The 21,180-nt window shown below is 35.7% G+C and overlaps 1 protein-coding gene across 2 annotated transcripts; it reads left to right on the plus strand.

The window, feature by feature from the left end:
• The first annotated feature begins 8,244 nt into the window (after positions 1-8,244).
• Positions 8,245-11,871, plus strand: LOC123909145 (putative pentatricopeptide repeat-containing protein At1g12700, mitochondrial). Of its 2 annotated transcripts, XM_045959919.1 has the most exons (3): positions 8,245-9,791; positions 10,228-10,381; positions 11,579-11,871. In XM_045959919.1, exons 1-2 carry the CDS (start codon positions 8,302-8,304, stop codon positions 10,367-10,369), a joined length of 1,632 nt encoding a protein of 543 aa, XP_045815875.1. In that variant the 5' UTR covers positions 8,245-8,301; the 3' UTR covers positions 10,370-10,381; positions 11,579-11,871. The 2 variants fall into 2 exon arrangements, with proteins under 2 accessions (XP_045815875.1, XP_045815876.1); XM_045959920.1 differs by lacking the exon at positions 10,228-10,381 and having other exon boundaries at positions 8,245-9,844.
• Positions 11,872-21,180: the final 9,309 nt, after the last annotated feature.

The raw sequence follows: 21,180 nt of genomic DNA on the forward strand, positions 1-21,180 counted from the left end.
CTCGCATAAACAGGTGTGAAGAACCATTGCTCCCCACTTGGATAATTGACCTTCAAGTGCATAAATTGGAATTTTTTTATGCACACATCGACAATAATATTATGTTTCTGCCATGCAACCGCAATACCTCCTGCATACCCATGGACCTCTGTAGCTACAAGACCATCATAGCCCAAACGTTTGAATGTTTTCTCCAAACTTAACGGATCACAACAAGTTTCCATAATAACAAGAATAACCGGCTTGTACATTGAAATGTACTGCTTGCAATACCTATAAAACGATGTGTTGGATGCCCCTCGACAATTCCACACAAAAAATTTATTATATGTACTCATCATAAACACATAACATAGAAAAAATAAGCAACAAGCTGCAATCATCCTATTGTTCAAGATGTGGAGTCTCATGAACCACTTCCATATCTGAATCAATTGTCCCCATTGAACCTTGATCATTGGCATCCTCAAAGATCTCCATCTCCACCCCCACTTCAGCTTCATGACGGATAAGAATTGGAGTAGATTTTTGCGCACCTCCTGTATTGGGGGGTCGAGGTGCATTAATCAAATTTGCATCCACCCGGCCCAAACTTGTTGTTTGATTTGAGCCCAGTTCGCCTTCAAAATTCACACTCCTTTCTTTTTGCACCTCTTCTGTTTTTGATCTCTCCCTACTAGTGGATGTGGGCTTATCATATTGGGCCTTTAAATTTTCTATCCAATCTACTCCCATCTTTTCAGCTAAGTTCTCCACGCCTTTTTTAACTTGTGAGGCTGTTTTTCCTTTAACTACTCCGCCACGTGTTGCAAGTTTTTTATCCTTACTCAATATCTCCGTGTTTGCTTCCCCTTTTTTAGCACTTCCACCATAACTACCACGTCTATTCTTGTTATTTTTTGCATTAACTCCATTCAAATTTCGTTGACCATCATTTAATACGTCTATATCTCTGTCATTCAGCATATTCACTCCTTCTCTCTCCACATCTTCCACACTTATTTCACAATTATCATCACTTAAAGCAATGAAACGGGATCCCGAGATTTTCGCCTCGCCATTATTTCTCATCGGAGCTGGATGTTGCTTTGCCGGAATGTTGCTCCCCTTTCCGTCCATCGCTGTCACATTCTTGGCCGAAGCACTCTTCCTATTCCTTCGTTGTTTATGAACTACCCTCCAAGGACCTTCATCTCCATTTCCTCCCATGGCAGATGGCTGCGCTTCACCATCAGTGTTCATCCGTCCTTCCCCCTGTTGAGCTTCATTGCTCCTTCCTTTGTCTGGGCATCCTTCTTTGTAGTGCCCAAACTTGCCACAAGTAAGACATAACATGTGCAATCCTTCATATTCGATATTATACTTCCTCCCTTTTATTGTAAACATAGCTAATAACGGTTTGGTAAGATCAACTTGCACACACAATCGCGCATATTTCCCCCGCTCCTGCATTAGCGTATTCTTATCAACCTTCACCGTCTTCCCCACTCGGTTACCTATAAAATTTAGAACTTTGGAATCATAATATTCTATAGGCAGACCACTAATACGCACCCATACCGCCACCTCTTCAATAGTATCACTTTCCGGATGGAAGTTCGGGCACCACTCTTTGACTGTTAGGTAATGGTCATAGATGAACCAAGGTCCATCCATGAGCGCAGCATACTGATCATCTTCATGAGTAAAAGCAACTAGGTAATAGTCGTTACCTAGATCTATGATGCTGATCACGCCTTTCTTTACCCACATCTGCTTCAATCTTGTCTCCAGGGCTTTGTATCCTATCCTCCTTCCCAGCAACTTAACAATCACTCCCCTACGCCATGGCCGGTAAATTCGTTTTTCTTCAAGCTTTGAAAAAACAAATTCAGGACACGCATAGTTCCCATCCATTCTCTCCTCGACCTTCATATTTCCTCCATCTTCCCCCTCTTTCTCTCCTATCTCATTATCATCCTCCTCCTCGCCAGATCCATAACCTCCCTTCCTCCCAAGCACCATGTCGCAATATGATCTTCCCCCCACTTCCTCAGCCACCTTTGAGTGCACTCCTTCAGTAGTTTCATTCGGTTGTGCACTCGATAGCCTTCCTTCTTCATGCCCTCCTTTCATCTTTTTTGTACTTCTCTCTTGGAGGTCTTCTTCATCTTTTGATTTCTTAGGGTTTGCATCGGAATTGTCGTTTTTTTGCCCTAGCAGAGCAGTCGCGTTAGACATATTTTTCCGAAATTTTTCTTAACTAAGGAGTTTACAATAGGTTTGAAACCATTACTTTGGTATGTGACCAATAAATAGAATCTTTGATTCAATTAAAAAACCTGAATTCGACAAAATAATAACTATAGGAAATGATAAAACGGCGTGTAGATGAGTATTGAGTAGGTTGTGGTTTATATTTAAAGTCACAAGTGTGACAACCGAAAGCTCCTTGAAGCCATGGGAGCCGGGAAGGATAATAGCAATTAGCATACCGCCAACAATTGACTTAAAAAGTCTCCTTTTTATGTGAAAATTGCACTCACATGCCTTGGGTAAATGTTTGTTTAAAAATTAGAGGAGTTATGAAAGTATTTTAAGGATCGGTTTGGATTGATGAAATATAATGGAATAGAGCGGAGTATAATAGAGCGGAGTGGAGTGGAGCGGAATAGAACGGAGTGACTTGGAATAAATCTTTTATTCTATTTGTTCGGATATTTTATGACGTCAGAAACAGACTGCCGAGCGAACCATGGCAAACTTGCATATCCGCACCACAAAATCATGTTTTCACCAGTTAATTAACATGATTCTTATCTTCTTTGAGTATGTTTGGTTTGCTTTACAACAATCGATTTTGTCTTCTAAAATAAAAAAAGTACCGCGAACCTAATCAGCATACCGACTCTGTATACCCCCACGTACCTAATTCTTTGAGAGTTGCGAACCGTGTACCCAAACCCGTACCGCGTACCAAAGTGAATTGCAAATCGTGTGACCCTAAAGCTTGAAAACTATTTACTCCTTAAAATAGTGATGATATAACAAACTAAGAGATAAAATTGCAACAATAAGAAACAAACCCACATATCAAAACAAAACTTAAAAAAACAAAACAAAACAGGAACAGGTTCCAAAGAAAACATAAAACCTAAAACTTCAAAACTATTTCCAATACGAAATTTCAACACAAAAATCAACATATTAGAAGTATGATTTTATATTTTTTTTACCTTAAATCAGAGTATAAACAAAATAGGATTTTTTGCATGTTGTACCTGTCAGATGGTAATCGCACGAACGACGATGATGAAGATGATCGGCGGACGAAGGAACAACGATGATGAAGATGATCGACGGTGATGAAGATGATATTGTGTTTTTGTTTTCTCAACCTAACGTTTACGTTTGTCAGAGAAACATAAGAGTGTGTTTGGATGAGAGATTCTAGAAATTCAAGAGATTTTAAATACTAAGCAATTCAATTAATTCAATTGAATTCCCTTGATTTTCAAATTCCAGTGTTTGAATAAAGTGTTGAAATTCCATCAATTGTAAAATTCTTTGTTTGGGTAATGTAATTGAATTTCCTTCATTTAATTTTATTTATTTTAATAAAATCGACCCTAAACCCAAAAATTGGCGGAAAAACCGAAAAAAAATCGGCCAAAAAACCTAAAATCGGCCAAAACCATAAAATCGGCCAAAAAACCTAAAATCGACTATCAACCATTAAATCGGCCGAAAAAATCGGCGGAAAAACCTAAAATCGGTTGAGAAACCTAAAATCGACTATAAACCATAAAATCGGCCGAAAACCATAAAAACCGACAGAAAAACCGAAAAAATTGGCCGAAAAACCTAAAATCGGCCAAAAACCCTAAAATCGACAATAAACACAAAATCGACTGAAAAACCAAAAATCGACCAAAAAACCTAAAATCGACTATAAACTCTAAAATCGGCCGAAAATCCAAAAAATCGTCCGAAAAACCTAAAATCGGCCAAAAAACCAAAAATCGACTATAAACCCTAAAATCGACCGAAAAACGAAAAATTGACCGAAAAACCCAAAAATTGACTTTAAACCCAAATATCGGCCGAAAAATGGGTTTATAGTCGATTTTTGGGTTTTCAGTCTTTTTTAGATTTTTCGGCCGATTTTGGGGTTTATAGCCGATTTTAGGTTTTCGGCTGAGTTTTTTGGGTTTAGGGACGATTTTTCAGCCGATTTTAGGTTTTCGGTCGATTTTTGGTTTTCTGTCGTTTTTTTGGTTTTCGGCCGATTTTATGGTTTATAGTCGATTTTTAGGCTTTTAGCCGATTTTAGGTTTTTTCTGCCGCTTTTTTGGATTTTCGGCCGATTTAGTGTTTATCGTCGATTTTTAAGGTTTTTCTGCTAATTTTAGGTTTACAATCAATTAGTAATTTTTGAAAGTTTATAAGAAGAATGAATCTCAAATTCTTTGGTTTTAGATGTCATTTTGAAATTCTCTAAATTTAACTTAACAAAATACTTCATAAATTTCCATCATTTTGAAAATTCTTCAAATTTTCATCCAAACAATGGAATTCACCTAAAATCATTTGAATTCCCTCAAAAAATTACTTTACCTCAAAAAATTCCCCCATCCAAACACGGTTTGATTAAAAAAAAGTTCATGCGTTGATAGAAAAAAAGAGGGAAAAATATATTATTTTAATAATTTTGTAACTTTTTAATTTCAGTCAAATTGCCCCATGTGACATGACATCCTAACACTGTACAGATCATCATGCCACGTCACCCTTTATTAGCCACATCATCGCAATTAACGGAACAAACTAACATATGTGGCAATTTGATTGACGTTTTAATATTTCAGGGGTATTTATTTATTTCCAAATTTCATAGGGTATTTGACAAATTTTAAAATATCAGCGGGTATTTGACATTTCACTCATTAACTATTTGTTTTTTCAAATTGGTCCCCTTACTTATATTTTGTTTGCCAATTTGGTCCTTTCTATTAATTTGGGTCAAAAACGTTAAGTATGCATACGTGGTTGTGATATGGCAATTCATGCAGTGGAGAGATCTGTTTGAATTGATAAAATGTAATGACGGAACATAACAAATTTATTAGTGGACGGAATGGAATAAATTATAACATTTTATTACATTTTTAATTAAATTTTATAATTAGGAGAATTAATATATATATATATATATATATATATATATATATATATATATATATATATATATATATAAAATTATATTCCGATTGAAACCAATGTTTTAGTTAAGGTTTGTTTGGCAAGCCAAAAAAACTAGCTTATAGCTTTGTCATATGACTTATAAGCTAAAAGACCTGTTTGATAATAGTCTTTTTAGAAAGAGCTTATAGCTTATTTTACTGACTTATAGCTTATTTTTCAGAAGCTATTTCAAGTAGCTTCTGGCTTTTCATTTTTTCTTCCTCTTTTACCCTTATTATTTTAACTAAAATCCACATTTACCCTTTATATTTTATTGTCATTAGAATTTAAAATAAATTAAGTAAATATATGTTTTAACGTTGCTTCTTTTAAAATCACATGTATATAGTATGTTTTAATGTTGCCTTATTATCTATTTTCAAATATGAAGGCTAAAACACTTCTTTTTTTATCAATTTATAGGTACGTACCTTACTATAATTTTTTTTTAAAACAACATACCTTACTATAATTAACCATTATACTATATTGTGAATATATTTTGTTGTTATTTTTTCATAAAGTATATCAACTGAAATGAAAATAATTTTTTTTTAAAAAAATTCAGCATATAAAAATTAGTTTAATAATAATATTTGAAAGATATATTTATTGAATTAATAAACTTAAAATATTGTACCAAAAAATAAAATAAACTTAAAATATTAAATTCTAAATATCTTAAATAGTATTAATTTGATAAAAAAATTATTGAATTAAAAATGTCCTTTTATGTCATTTTACATTTATTAGTCAGTTGAACCGCTAATTTTTACCAAATACTTCAATCGGCTTATCAGCTAGAAGCTATCAGCCATCAGTCATCAGCCACAAACTATCAGCTAGCTTATCAGCCAACCGCTATTTTTGTCGGACAGAGCCTTAATATATGTTTGGATGTGCGTTTGCATCCTCTAAACTCACGTTTTTTCCTTAAAATCACGTTTGCATGTGCTAAAAAGGTTTTGGGCATTTTAGAAAGAAGCAATTTTGGTTCCTAGAATTGATTCTTCTTGACACAACGATTTGTAGCTTTTGCGCTAGAGCAAATCAATTCTACAAACTCCTGGCCCACATTATGTATCTTTTGTAGTACTTATTAGTTATTACTTAACTGTCCAATTTTAAAATCCAAGACATTATCACTTGTAGCATATTAATATTGCAGACATTGTATGTGTTTGGTTCTGGGTAAAAAGAATTGATTCCTGTAGAATTGAGTTTCATAGAATTGATTTTAGTTAAAAGTGATTTGAGTGTGAATTGGTTTTATGTTTGGATGCATCAACTAAAAGTGATTCTAAATATTTGATGTTGTTTGAATAATTTAATTTAAAATGACTTTTAGAAGTATAATTACCAATTTGGGTTTTAATATATACTAACATGACCCATCTTTCATAATATTCCACTAGTTAAAATAATTTTTTAAAATAAAACTAGAATTCTCTGGAACTTCTCATTTAATTAATAAAAAAAATAGAAAGTGATTAATTTTTTTTCATGATGAGAACACACCATCTGCTCTAAATTTCTTTTGCAAACATTCATCTCTCAATATTTCTGCAATGTCCACCTCTCGCAAGATGTTTAATTCCATGGATGACATCAATTTTTCTTCCCTTTAATTCAATTTTTAGGTTGCCAAAATTTGTAATTTTTCATTTGTGTTTTTATTGTTGTTTGGTTGAAGCTTCCATGGGTGTTCACAATTCTTCCTCCCCCACTTTCTCTTTTACCAAATATGCAAATCTAAGGAGAGTGTGTTCCAAAGAATTAAAAAAAATTGAAGCTTGAGGAAAACAAAATATATTTGTCAAGTTGCAGGTGATGAGGTGAAAGAAGGAGGAAGCTTGATTTTCTTGTTTATGGCTATTATTATTAAGGGCAATACGGGAATAAAGTGAAAATCTATAACTGTCATCCAACAGTACCCACATAATCAATTTGCTTCAACGTGGAAGCTAGAAATCCTGGCTTCACTTGGAATCGATTTTGGATGGTTAGAAGTGATTTTGCATCAAACACCCAAACACCTTAAAAAAATGAAAAACCTGCGTTTGGCCCTTTTGAACGCGCTTTTGCCGGTCTCAACGCGTAACCAAACATAGGCATTATCTTCTTTGTGTTACAGATTTTCAATTTAGATCAAGTGTCATTTTTCATGGCTTTGTTATGGAGTATTGGCAACAAAGAAATTACAAGGTTTGGAGAGACAAGGTTGAACCGTTTCAACATGTACATGCACGTGCTATCAACTTGCTTACATATTGAAAAGGTGCGCAGAATCACAAGAACTTGCACTCTCAGCAACGACAACATAATACTGCAATTCGTTGGTCAAAACCTCCAACTAGTCGGTACAAATGCAATATAGATGCATCATTCTCCAAACAGCAGAACAAAGTTGGAATAGGTATGCGCATCCGAGATGATCAAGGAAGGTTTGTTTTGGCCAAAACAGAATGGCTATCGCCCATTACTGATCTCGATATAGGAGAAGCTCTTGGCTTACTCAGTGCTCTCAATTGGGTCAATGACTTGCAGCTGAAAAATGTTGATTTTGAACTTGATTCAAAAAATGTTGTCACCAGTTTCCATAGTAAGCATCCTAACGCGTTTGAGCTCTCGGAGATATTATTAAGGATTGCGTACGTGTCTATAACACTTATTTTAGAAACTCTCGTATCGAGTTTATTAGGAGACAAGCCAAGAAGGTTGCTCATGCCTTTGCAAGGGTGACCACATCTCTAGCTAGTTTCCACCTCTTTATTGATGTATCCATATGTATGGATAACATAGTTAATAATACAATTTTACAAATCTTTTTCCTTAAAAAAAATAAAATAAATCAATTTACTTTAACTTACTTTTAATCGAAATCAATTATCAAAACCAATTCTAGTGACCGCCAAACACACGCTTGTTGATTAATTATTGCAACATAAAGCTCAATCACCCCCATCCAAACACACGCTTGTTACCCCCACCCCCACCCCCACCCCCACCCCCACCCCCCCCCAGTGATTTTCTTCTTATCCAAAACTAACATCTCCTTCTTCACTCACAACCGTTAGAATGTCATTTTTAGTGTTAAGTTACGGTGTCGCCGGTGCTATCCCTCTTTCCACTCCCAACAATTTGTGTCTTCCGATTCCCAATTTCAATCGTAGCAGATTTAACTCTCAAGCTCATTCCAATTCCCAATTACGTCACAATCTTGTCAACCCTACCCCATCATCCGTCTTCGAACTCGGTAAGATGTTAACTTCCCTAGTTAAAAACAAGCAGTTTGACACTGCTATTTCCCTCTCTAATCAAATGGAGCTCAATGGAATTCAACCTAACTTTGTTACTTTGAACATCTTACTCAATTGTTTCTGCCGCATTGGTCAACTCAATTTTGCATTTTCTGTATTGGCTAAAATTCTCAAGCTAGGCTATCAGCCTAATACAATAACAATGGCTACACTTATGAAAGGCATGTGTCTTAGTGGTCAGGTTACTAAAGCTTTGGATTTTCATGACGATGTTATATCAAAGGGATTTCAGCTTGATCAAATTAGTTATGGAATCTTGATTGATGGCTTATGTAAAAAAGGAGAAACAACAGCTGCCCTACAGTTGGTTAGAAAGATTGAAGCGTTAATGGTTAAACCAAACGTGGTAATGTACAACATAGTCATTCATAGTCTTTGCAAGGATAAACTCGTGAATGATGCCTTTCATTTATATTCTGAAATGATTGTCAATAATATTTATCCTGATGTTGTCACTTGCAATACTTTAATATACGGCCTTTGCATTGTGTGTCAATTCAAAGAAGCTGTTGGTTTGTTAAATGAAATGTTGTTGAAAAACCTCAGCCCAAATGTTCTTACTTTTACTACACTGATTGATGGTTTATCTAAGGAAGGAGAGGTGAGAAAAGCTACAAATGTCTTAGCTGTTATGATAAAACAAGGTGTGAAACCAGATGTTGTTACTTATAATTCTTTAATGGAGGGGTATTTCTTGGTTAAAGAAGTGAACATGGCCAAATATGTATTCAACACTATTGCTCAAACGGAAGTGAAACCAGATGTTTGTACTTACACAGTCATGATTAATGGATTATGCAAGAATAAAATGGTGGATGAAGCCATGGATCTCTTGAAAGAAATGTATTTAAAAAACATCTCTCCTGATACTATAACATACAGTTCGCTTATTGATGGGCTTTGCAAATCGGGGAGAATCTCTGATGTTTGGTATCTTCTTGATGAGATGCATGATAGAGGCCATCCTGCTAATGTGATCACTTACACTTCTATATTGGATGCATTGTGCAAAAACCATCAGTTTGACAAGGCAATTGAATTATTGGCGAAGATCAAAGACCAACGAATTCAGCTAAATATGCATACATACACTATACTTGTCAATGGACTATGCAAAAATGGAAGACTTAAGGATGCACTAGTGGTTTATCAGGATCTTTTGATTAAAGGCTACTATTTAGATGTGACGATGTATACTGTTATGATTAACGGGCTTTGTAAAGAGGGATTGATTGATGAAGCATTGTCCTTGTCAAATTTTATATTGGACCTAACTCATCCTCACAAAACCGACTTGTAAGGTGAGGACTGTCACTTACTTATAAACACTACACAGGCCATATCTCTTAGCAATGTGGGACTAAATCCACCCCTTCACACCCAACACAATGAAGGTGTTGGAGGCTGCAATGAAGGCAACTCAAATGCCGCAATTAGACAGATGGGGGCGGACCGCAATGAAGGCAGAATATCCAACACACCCCCTCACGCTCAGGCCCTATGGGCCTGAAGCGTGGATGATGCGGGAAGCCCAACAATAGATCTAGGATAGGCTCTGATACCATGTCAGAATTTTAGAGGCCTATACTCAACCACAAAAGCTAGCTTGAGAGTTGAGGTTTGCACTACACTTATAAAGGTTATCTTTGTCATATCTCTAGTCAATGTGGGACTTCTAACAGTCCTTAATGTCAAAAATGGAAGATAATGGTTGCACCCCTGACGGCATAACTTACACAACTCTTATTGATGCTTTGTCCAAAAATGGAAAGAATGAGAAGGCGATGAAACTTTATCGTGAAATGATTGCTAGAGGTCTTTTATAAGAGTCGAACTAGGTGAGATGCTTGCAAGCTACAATTTGTTATTTTGAATTAGAAAACGACCATCTAATTTTTATTTCTTTTCATATTTATAAAAGATGGTTGGTGCAATTGACTCACTATTACATTTTTTTTCAATTTTAATTTTTTTTTTTTTTTGACGCTAATTAAAAGTTATACTTTGGTAATTTCATTATGATATTTGTTACGCCAATTGTGTTTCACTTTTTTCATTCTTTAATAACTATCCTTTACTTCCTAATTTTTTATGAATTTGCATCATATTTTTCTAGGATTTTTTTCACTCACTGTCATTGTTAGTGTTCAATTTATATTTTTCAATGATTTATATTTATGAATCTGCATCATAAAGGGTATGCCCAAGCTTGCATTGCCATACCTTCCATATGTTGAGATTATTTATGCTAGTGGGGAAACTGTTGATGATGGTGCATCTTTCCTGCCGGAAATTGCCGCCAGTATGTATAATCTCAAGATACTTTCCATCAAATTTTTTCATGAACTCAAGATACTACCAAATGAACTCAACACTCTCAGTTCCATACAAGAACTACACATTTCATGTTGTTAAAAGCTTGAGTGTGTACTGCAAGGTTTGAGTTCTCTTTGAATTTTGAGCTTTGAATGTTGCAGTAGCTTAAAATCCTGGCTCCAACGTCCAACAAACCTGACTTGTCTTGAGAGAATTGAAATTGCTATTTGTCCCGATCTCATTTTACCAGCTACTATGAACATGCTAACTTCCCTTTGTCAAGTGAGAATCTATGACGAAGATAAAAATGGAACGTTACCAAATTTCTTAGAAGGTATTCCCTCGCTGCAAAATTTATATTTGTCAAGTTTTCCTTCTCTTGTAACCTTGCCAGGCTGGTTGGAGACCATGACTTCTCTTCAAACATTAGAAATCAATTGGCGTCCAAAATTAACCGCATTACCAGCTAGCTTTAAAGAACTCATAACCTTGCATCAATTACGTATTTATGACTGTCCTATGTTGGTGAACCAATGCAAGAAAGAAACAGGGGAAAAATGGCATAAGATAGATCATGTTCCAAAATTTAAATTGGAACTTGTTGTTGAACTTGAACCGTCATTTTATGGTTATTTAATGAATAGTTTTCTTTTCTTACTATATCTCTAGTTTTATCATCAAATTTATGGTGTTTTTAACATATTGAACTTTGTGTGCAGAGAAAACGATGTCATTATGGAAGAAGTCGAAGCAATTTCTGCGTCGCCATCAGGACTATTACCATTCAGAGGATGAATCGGACAATATAATTGATGATGACCTGTGAGTATATTATTCAAATCATTGTTGTAGAGTGTGTTTGGGTGCCAAGTGCATATTCATTTTCTCACATTCAGAAGCATATTGTACCGTGTGTTAACCGGTGAAAGAATTGTTTGATAAAGGAATGCTACTTTTGTTGGTGTCTAATTAAAATTCATAAGGAATAGAAATTTCAGAGCACTTATGTTCCTGTCCAAGCTTGTTAAAATCGCGAGTTAAGTCAGAATCGTATTCCACAAGTCTATGTATCAATTTTATGTTGACTGCTGTAAACTAGAATTTCAACAAATTTGTAAATGAAATCGAGTTGACAAAGCATTTTAGGATTTATTCTCATTTTTCAAATTTGGTTCTTTTTAGCATTTCATCTCAGTTTTCAAATTGTAAATGAGATACACTGTTAAATCAAGATATACAAGGAGAAATTCATCTACAATGAACACTTTAAAGTGCCTGGAATATGTTGTGGTGATTATGTAGGAAATGCATACCCATGCTGACAAGTTTGACACTGAAACAGAATGTAGGGATGAAATCAATGATCAAATTATGATGCAATAATTTAATTTCCAAAATGAAGGGAAATGCATAGCCCATGTTTTCTTTTAAAGCTTATTATCTTCTTCCTATATCACTTTCTTATTTTTTAGTCAATTAATATGTGTTTTTTTCCTTCAATTTATTGCATTAGTGGAAAAGGTACTTGTATGACTTCTAATGAGGAGGAAGTCAATGAAGAAAATGATAAATGTGATGATAGTTTAGAAGCAAATATTGTTCATGTAGCCTTCGATGCCATCTCTTATTTTCGTCCAATCGTTTTTTTATTTTTCATTACATATTTTATTTGGATATGTACAGGTACATCCGTTAAGGTGGATAATTCTAATAGGTTCACAAATAGTATTTATTAATTTTTTATATTAAACACTTTTTTTCAAGCAAAAAGAGAAAACTTAGTTGATATAAATTAAGAAGGTATCGAACTAGGTATCATCCGGTAACATCAATTACTTCGTAACAAAAAGGAATTTGCGCAAGGATCTATATTAAACATTTATTGTGGACATATCAGAATTATCCAACTCAGCGCAGTGTATGGTTCATATCCAAATAAGATGTGTACTTAAGTGTTCAATTGTTTTTATTTTAATTTTATATGGTTTAGGTGTGGCTACTTTGATGTTCTAGCTGTTTTCACATGCAATCATTTGTTAGGAACACTCTTTTGAAATAAATTAAATAAGTTCAAATTTTGTAAAGAAGAAAAAACGGGTTTATAAAAAAAAAAAACCGCTATAAATATTCCGGAAAAAGCTAACTTATTTTTAGTAAATTTTATTTCAGAGATTTGAACTGATGAGGATTATCCATCTTAGTGGTTGGGAAAAATTCTCAAGCTAGGTTATCAGCCTGATACAATAACAATGACTACACTTATGAAAGGCATGTGTCTTCAGTTGGAACCTTGATCAACAGCTAGGTTAAAGAAGCATTGGATTTTCATGACGATGTTATATCAAAGGGATTTCTGCTTGATCAAATTAGTTATGGAACCTTGATCAACAGCTGCCCTTCAGTTGCTTAGAAGGATTGAAGCATTAATGGTTGAACCAAACTTGGTATGGTAATGTACGGTACAGTCATTCATAGTCTTTGCAAGGATAATCTTGTGAGTGATGCCTTGCATTAATGGTTTCTAGCTACAATGTCATGATTAATGGATTATGCAAGAATAAAATGGTGGATGAAGTCGTGAATCTCTTAAAAAAATGTAATTAAAAAACATGTCTCCTAATACTATAACATGTACAATTCACTTATTGTTGTGCTTTGCAAACCGGGGAGAATCTCTGCGTTTGGGATCTTCTTGATAAGATGCATGATTGATAGAGTATAAGATAATTAATAATTAAATAATTTATATTATTAACGAAAATTTATATTAACGAAAATACCCATTTTATTTTCAAATACAAAAATATTATCTCCATATATCTCTCCGGTACAGTTCTGTCATGTACTATATTATGTTGTTTTGTCCTGTACTGTTCTATCCAGTTCTTGCTGTTTTACGAATCAAACGCACTCGTAGGGTTTGTAACATTTTAACATAATCAATGAAATGAATCAATTTATCTTTATTTATTGTCTTTTATTTCCTATAGTAATTTTTAATGTCTTTTACCTAGTTTAGTGTAGAAACCTAGTTTCTTAGCTTGATAAAATTCATCTTCCTATCAATGATAGAGGTCTACGTGCTAATGTGATCACTTACAATTCTTTTTTTTTTTTTTGTTACAAAAAGAGGGCAGAGCCCAAAAAAGAAACTAGAACACTATGCGAACACTCCGAGGCATGCAGGCGCCGGATACATCATCAAAAATGAGACTTTGGAGTTCTCTAGGAGGACTCTCTAGAACATGCAAATCAAAAGAATTCAAAGTTAGACTGAAATTAGCTAACCAATCAGCTGATCTGTTTCCTTCTCGCCATGTATGGTTAAACTGAACATGCCAATTCTTGTTCTTGAGATCGCGAATGCGCTTGATCAAAGTAGGAATATTTCCGTTAACGTTGCAGTTTCCTGTTACCATGTCGACCAACATCTTCGAATCACTTTCTACTTGAAGATGGGTAATTCTTTGCCTACGAGCTAAATTCATTCCGATGTACATGCCCCACATCTCAGCATGGAGCGCATCGCATGAACCAATTTTACGCGCAAAACTGCTCAAACAATTACCATAGCTATCTCGAAGGAGACCGCCACACCCTGACAGGTTTATTGAGCTTTTATGAGCGCCATCACAATTGAGCTTAATCCATCCTTCTTGAGGTTGCTTCCACCCAATAAAAATAGTATCTTTTTGTTGAGGCCTTCCATTCACATGAGCTTGCTTGCATCTATCTATCTCGGTAACCATCTTGAGAATCACATGAGTTGGGTTGCTGGGGCGGCGAAAACCTTCCTCAAAGATACTCTTGTTTCTCCACATCCACAAGTACCAACATGTTACCATAAAAATAGTCTGCCAATCCTTATTGTGTGCTCCCGATATGTTATCGAAGATCCAGTCCCTGCAAGACAAAGACAAAGAAAAGAAGTTAGTAATATGATTAGAAGCCACTAGTCGGATCCAAATTTGGGTTGCGTGTATACAATCCCTTAAAACATGAATAATTGTCTCATCATCATTCCCACAAGAAGGACAAGTGGGTGAAATTCCATTCCCCCATTTGCTTCTTCTGTAGTTCGTTAAGAGGCGCTCATGAGTAGCAATCCACAAGAAGGTTTGGATTCTATGGGGTCCATTCCAACTCCACAAACTTTCCCAATTTCCCGCAATCGATATATTGTTTCCTCGCTGAAGGTTATATGCGCTTTGCACAGTAAATTGACGAGTACTTGTGCCACCCCACCCTAGCAAATCTGGGCCATCTGTATCCTTCGGAGCCGGTATAGCCACCAACTGGTTCACAATGGTGTGAGGAAGATGAGTGGTGAGAAAATTGATGTCCCACTCTCCCATATTAGTTAGAATATCCTTCACTGTAAGTGTCGTATCAATGGTTTGCTGAGTGGAAAAATTCATCAGAGAGTGTCCATTAGGCATCCATTTATCAAGCCAAAAATTTATTCGTTGTCCATTCCCCACTTGCCAAACAGTATGGCATCGAAACTGATCCCCGATACCTGCCAAGGCTTTCCATAAAGGAGAATCGTAGGGCTGCATGTTCATAGAAACTCGAAGATCGGTGTTTCTTCCATACTTGCTATAAAGAACTTTGCACCAAAGATCATTTGGACTATTGATCATATTCCAAAGCATTTTCATAAGGAAAGCTTCATTCATTTGATGAGGAATCCTAATGCCAAGCCCTCCATTAATTTTTGGCAAACAACAAACCTCCCAGTTAATCAAATGAGGTTTTCGAGTTTGATCAGTATCACCCCACAAGAAACCTCTTTGAATCTTTTGTTGGAACAAAATTGATTTAAAAAATGTTTGCCCCTAAATCTATAAAGGTTTTGATGATAACAAAGTATTAATTAACAAATTGGAAGGACTAAAAATTTATTTTAAGTGCGCAGATATAAGCATCATATAAGCCCTGAGTGAAGTTCAGAGGATGTGAATTCAGAAGTTCACAAGCGCTCAGAAGATGTTGGACTTCAGAAGTTACAACATTCAGAGGATGAAGACTTCAGAACTTCTTGTCTGTCTACAAGCTTCATTAACCTCTGAAGATCTCTTTGAAAGCTGTGAAGATTCTCTTTACTAGTCAACTCTTCTACCAATGAAGAAAAGGACCTTTCAAGCCTGATCAGTTCAGCTACCTCTGGATTGTTTGTCCTAACTTGAGAACGTGGGTTTTCAGTTTTGTTAGCTGAATAAGGAAAGTCCACTCTGCAGTAGTCAAAGTATCTGAAACTCTTTCTTAGTTTTGGATACAACCAAACTGCATCAAGACAGATTGCTTGAAGACAAAAGATTATCAACTCCAACGGTTCTTTTTGCAACGACTCTTTTCCGGTACTATATATACTAGAAGGATCAGCTGCAACATAAACTATCTTTATCAAGAATTGAACGTGCGCTGAACAAACTCTGAACTCTGTGATATACAAGCTCTGAACCTCTTATCAAGTGTTTTTTGCACTTTTAGTCTGATACTTTGTACGCTTTGTATTGGCTCTCTTTAGGTTCATCTAAGAGCATTTGTATATTGTTATATACTTTTCATTACTTGAGGAAACTTAAGCTTGTGTGCTTAAGTGTGAAGTCTTAAGCTTGTGTGCTTAAGTGTGAAGTCTTAAGCTTGTGTGCTTAAGCATTGTTAAGAAGTCTCTTGCTTGTGTGCTTGAGCAGGTGTAATCTTGTGTGATTATAGTGAAATCCCTTGGAAGTGCAAGGGGACTGGACTACTCTCGTTTTGTGAGAGGAACCAGTATAAAATTGCTTGTGTGATCTCTCTCTCTCTATCTTGTTATTATTTGTGTTATTTATCCGCTGCTAACGTAGTTAAGTTAAGAACTTGAAAAAGTTTTAACTTAGCTAAAACACAATTCAACCCCCCCCCCTTCTTGTGTTTTCACACCTTCAATTGGCATCAGAGCACCTGGTCTGTTACTTTCACTTAACAGTGAGACAGTAAAGATCTTGTGAGAACACTATGTCTGGAGGAGACGATAGTAGCACTAGAACAACCGGTGAAGCCGGTGAGGCCAGTGGTGCTGGTGGTGGTCCTAGAAATGCTTTTGGTTTTGACTACTTAAGTAATGAATCACATGAACATAGTGGCAACAGAAAAGCCCCTATATTCAATGGTGATGCTTCATTATTTGAGTGGTGGGAAGAGAGACTGTATAGCAATATTACTGCTATTGATCATGAGTTGTGGGATTTGGTTGAGTTGGGAGTAACTTTTGAAAACTTAAATGAACATGGAAGGTTGTCCATTGAGCATAGAAAGTTACTCACACCAGCTAACCTAAAAACCTACACTAAGCATCATAGAGTAAAGGACATTGTTGTTGGTGCTATTAGACATGAGGATTATGTCAGAATAGAGAACAAGTCTACTGCTAAATCTATTTTTGATTCTATGTGTGCTACCTATGATGGTAATGAAAAGGTTCAAGAGGCTAAGGCTAGTCTCTTGATAAGGCAATATGAACTATTCACTATGCAACAAGATGAAAACATTGAGACTATGTTTACAAGGTTTCAAATCCTTGTATCTGGTCTTAAAGCTCTTAAGAGAAGTTATTCAACCTATGATCATGTTCAGAAGATTCTGAGAAGTCTTCCTATTGCTTGGAGACCTAAGGTCACTGCAATAGAGGAAGCTCAAAATCTCAAGACTCTGAGTCTTGAAGCTCTGATAAGCAATCTCAGAAGCCATGAGATGGTTCTGGATGCTGACTCAGAAACTAAGAAGAAGTCTAAGTCAGTGGCTTTACAGTCAACTAAGACTACTTCTAAGGCTCTTAAGACTCAGCTTCTTGATATTGAAGAAGAATCTTCTGCTGATGGTCAAGAGGATGAGATGAATGAGGATGAGTTTGCTTTATTCACCAAGTTTCAGCAATGGAACAGATTTAACAAAAGAAATTTCAGAGGTAACAGCTCCAGAAATTTTGTCAGCAAAAAGGATGATCAGAAGAACTGCTTCAACTGTAAGAAGCCAGGACACTTTATTGCTGATTGTCCAGAAATGTCTGCTAAAGACAAAAGCAAAAGATACAGCTCAAAGAAGCAACAATTCAAGAGTAAACTGAGAAAGAGTCTGATGGCTACCTTTGAAGAGCTATCATCTGAGGAAGAAGTTGAGGAAGAAGAAGAAGCAAATCTAGCCCTGATGGCTTCAACTGACTCAGATGTAGACTCAGACGATGAATCAGAATCAGATTCAGAAGTAACTGATGAGGTATTTTCCGACTGCTCTAAATCTCAACTTATAACTGCACTTAACAAGGTCATTGAGAAACATCTCAGAGTGTTAAGTAAACAAAAATTTTTACAAGAAAAACTTAATACTCTGACTGAACAAGCAGAACATTTTCAAGGTCTATATCAAGAAACTCTGAATAGAGTAAATGACCTTGAAAAGGGTTGTGCTGTTTGTCACAAACCTACTGATGAGCAAGAAATGGCTCTTCAACAGTTTGTGCATCTCAACCTTGGTAAGAGCAAAGCTGCTAATCTTGTTTATAATGTCATGAGACATAGAGGAGAGGGAGTTGGCTATGAATATGGTAGAACATATTCAAAGCTAAAGACCTATCCCAAAAAGGTTGGAAAATCTTGGGTTTACTATGTTGTACCTCAGAGTGAAGAAGGAAAGAAATTTGGTACTCTGGAAGATGAGGATAATAATCTGAGAGATTTGGGAAATGACAACTCAGAGGAACCAAGTTCCTCAGGATCTGGGAAGAAAAGCTCAGAAGATGAAAGCTATTCAGAACTTGACAATATTAGTTCAGATGTTCTGAAATTTTCAAAATCTGAGGCTTCAACTTCTGGAACCAGAGGAATTCTAGTTCATGAGAAAAGTCAACCTAAAGGCTCAGAAGTTTTTAAAAGGAAGTCAAACCTCAAACCTCAGAGGCAACATAGGACTAAGGTTATTTATGATTCTAGAGTCAGTAAAGATAACCAGTCAAATCATTGGACTGGTGATAAATACAAATTCTGGAATCATAAACAACTCAAGTCCTGGAATAATAACAAAACTCATACTAAGAAACATTTTCAAAAGAGTTATTATTCCAAACCAAAATCCTTCTCTCACACTCAACAACACAGTAAACATTTGTGGACTAACAAGCGTGGACCCAGAAGATGGGTACCAAAAGCTGAAATTATGTATCATTCAGATTTACCAACTAGGAAAGGATATGTCCTACCTAGAGTATGGAAACAAGTCCTATGCAAAGGAAGAAGGGCTTATGTCCTAGACCAATGGCTGACAAGTTCTCAAGTTAACAATCAGAACTTGATAAATGAAGAGGAAGAATATTGGGATGACTTTATCATTAACTGTGATAAAGAGTTCCACCTTAGTGATTAAAGTTATTTCTCATACAGCCTATCACTCAAAGAAGTATCATGAATCATTCATGGTATCTGGATAGTGGGTGTTCAAGGCACATGACTGGTGACAAACAACTGTTTTCCAAGCTAACCATGAAAGAAGGAGGTTCTGTTGGCTTTGGAGGTAATCAAAAAGGAAAAATTATAGGTACAGGTACAGTAGGTAATTCTTCCCTATCTATCAATGATGTTTGGTTAGTAGATGGACTCAAACATAACCTATTGAGCATAAGTCAATTTTGCGACAATGGTTATGTAGTTGTCTTTAATAAGGAATCATGTACTGTATCTAAACAATCTGATAACTCCATTATATTCAAAGGTCTGAGAAAGAACAATGTTTATAAAATTAATCTTTCTGATTTGAATGAACAAAAAGTGATGTGTCTTTTGACCTTGAGTGAGGAAAAATGGATCTGGCATAAGAGGTTAGGCCATGCTAACTGGAGGTTAATCTCTAAGCTTAGTAAGCTTGACCTTGTCAGAGGTTTACCTAAAATCAAATATCACTCAAACACACTTTGTGGTTCATGTCAAAAAGGGAAGATTACAAAATCATCTTTTAAACCTAAGAACATTGTCTCTACCTCAAGACCATTGGAACTTCTTCACATTGATCTTTTTGGGCCAGTTCAAACTGCCTCTATCAATGGAAAGAAGTATGGATTAGTAATTGTTGATGATTACAGTAGATGGACTTGGGTAAAATTCCTTAGAACAAAAGATGAAGCTTATGATGAGTTTAGCATCTTCTGCAAACAAATTCAAAATGAAAAAGGCTACACTATTTTAAAAGTTAGAAGTGATCATGGTGGAGAATTTGAAAATGAACCTTTTGAAAACTTTTGTGAAAAATATGGCATTTTGCATGAATTCTCTTCTCCCAGAACTCCTCAACAAAATGGGGTTGTAGAAAGGAAGAATAGAACTCTGCAAGAAATGGCCAGAACCATGATGCATGAAACAAATGTAGCAAAGTTTTTATGGGCAGAAGCTGTAAACACAGCATGTTATGTTCAAAATAGAATCTATATCAGATCTAAGTTGAACAAAACTGCTTATGAATTGTTCAAAGGAAGAAAACCTGATATTTCTTATTTTCATCAGTTTGGATGTACTTGTTACATCTTAAATAACAAAGTCCATCTAAAGAAATTTGATGCTAGAGGTTATAAGGGTATTTTTATAGGATACTCTGAACGCTCAAAAGCATACAGACTGTACATTTCTGAAACACACATTGTGGAAGAAACTATGCATGTCAAATTTGATGACAAAGAGCCTGACCAAGTGTCAGAGCTTGTGGAAGGTTTGTCTAGATTTCAGGTATCAGAGGATCAATATTCAGATATTCCAAACTACTCAGAACATCCATTCTCTGAAGAACCTCTGAACACAATAGTTCCTACAGACTCTGAACAACCAAGAACTGAAGCATCTGCTGAACCTGATGTTGATGAGTCTGAAGATGATGAGCCCCCAAGAAATACTTTCAAATACAAATCATCACATCCAGAGGAACTGATTTTAGGCAACAAGGACAGTCCAAGGAAGACAAGATCTCAACTGAGAAATGAGGAATCTTTAGTTGGTCTTATCTCAATGACGGAACCATCAAAGATTGATGAAGCTCTGAAGGATGATGCTTGGATTGTAGCAATGCAAGAAGAGCTGAATCAATTTCAAAGGAACGATGTGTGGACTCTAGTGCCTAAGCCTTCACACAAGAACATTATTGGAACAAAATGGGTATTCAGAAACAAGCTGAATGAACAAGGTGAAGTGGTAAGAAACAAGGCTAGATTGGTTGCACAAGGTTATAGTCAACAAGAGGGGATTGACTATACTGAAACCTTTGCACCAGTTGCTAGACTTGAAGCAATCAGGTTACTTCTATC

This window comes from Trifolium pratense, linkage group LG2 (assembly GCF_020283565.1).
Source record: "Trifolium pratense cultivar HEN17-A07 linkage group LG2, ARS_RC_1.1, whole genome shotgun sequence".
Classification (NCBI taxonomy): Eukaryota; Viridiplantae; Streptophyta; class Magnoliopsida; order Fabales; family Fabaceae; genus Trifolium; species Trifolium pratense.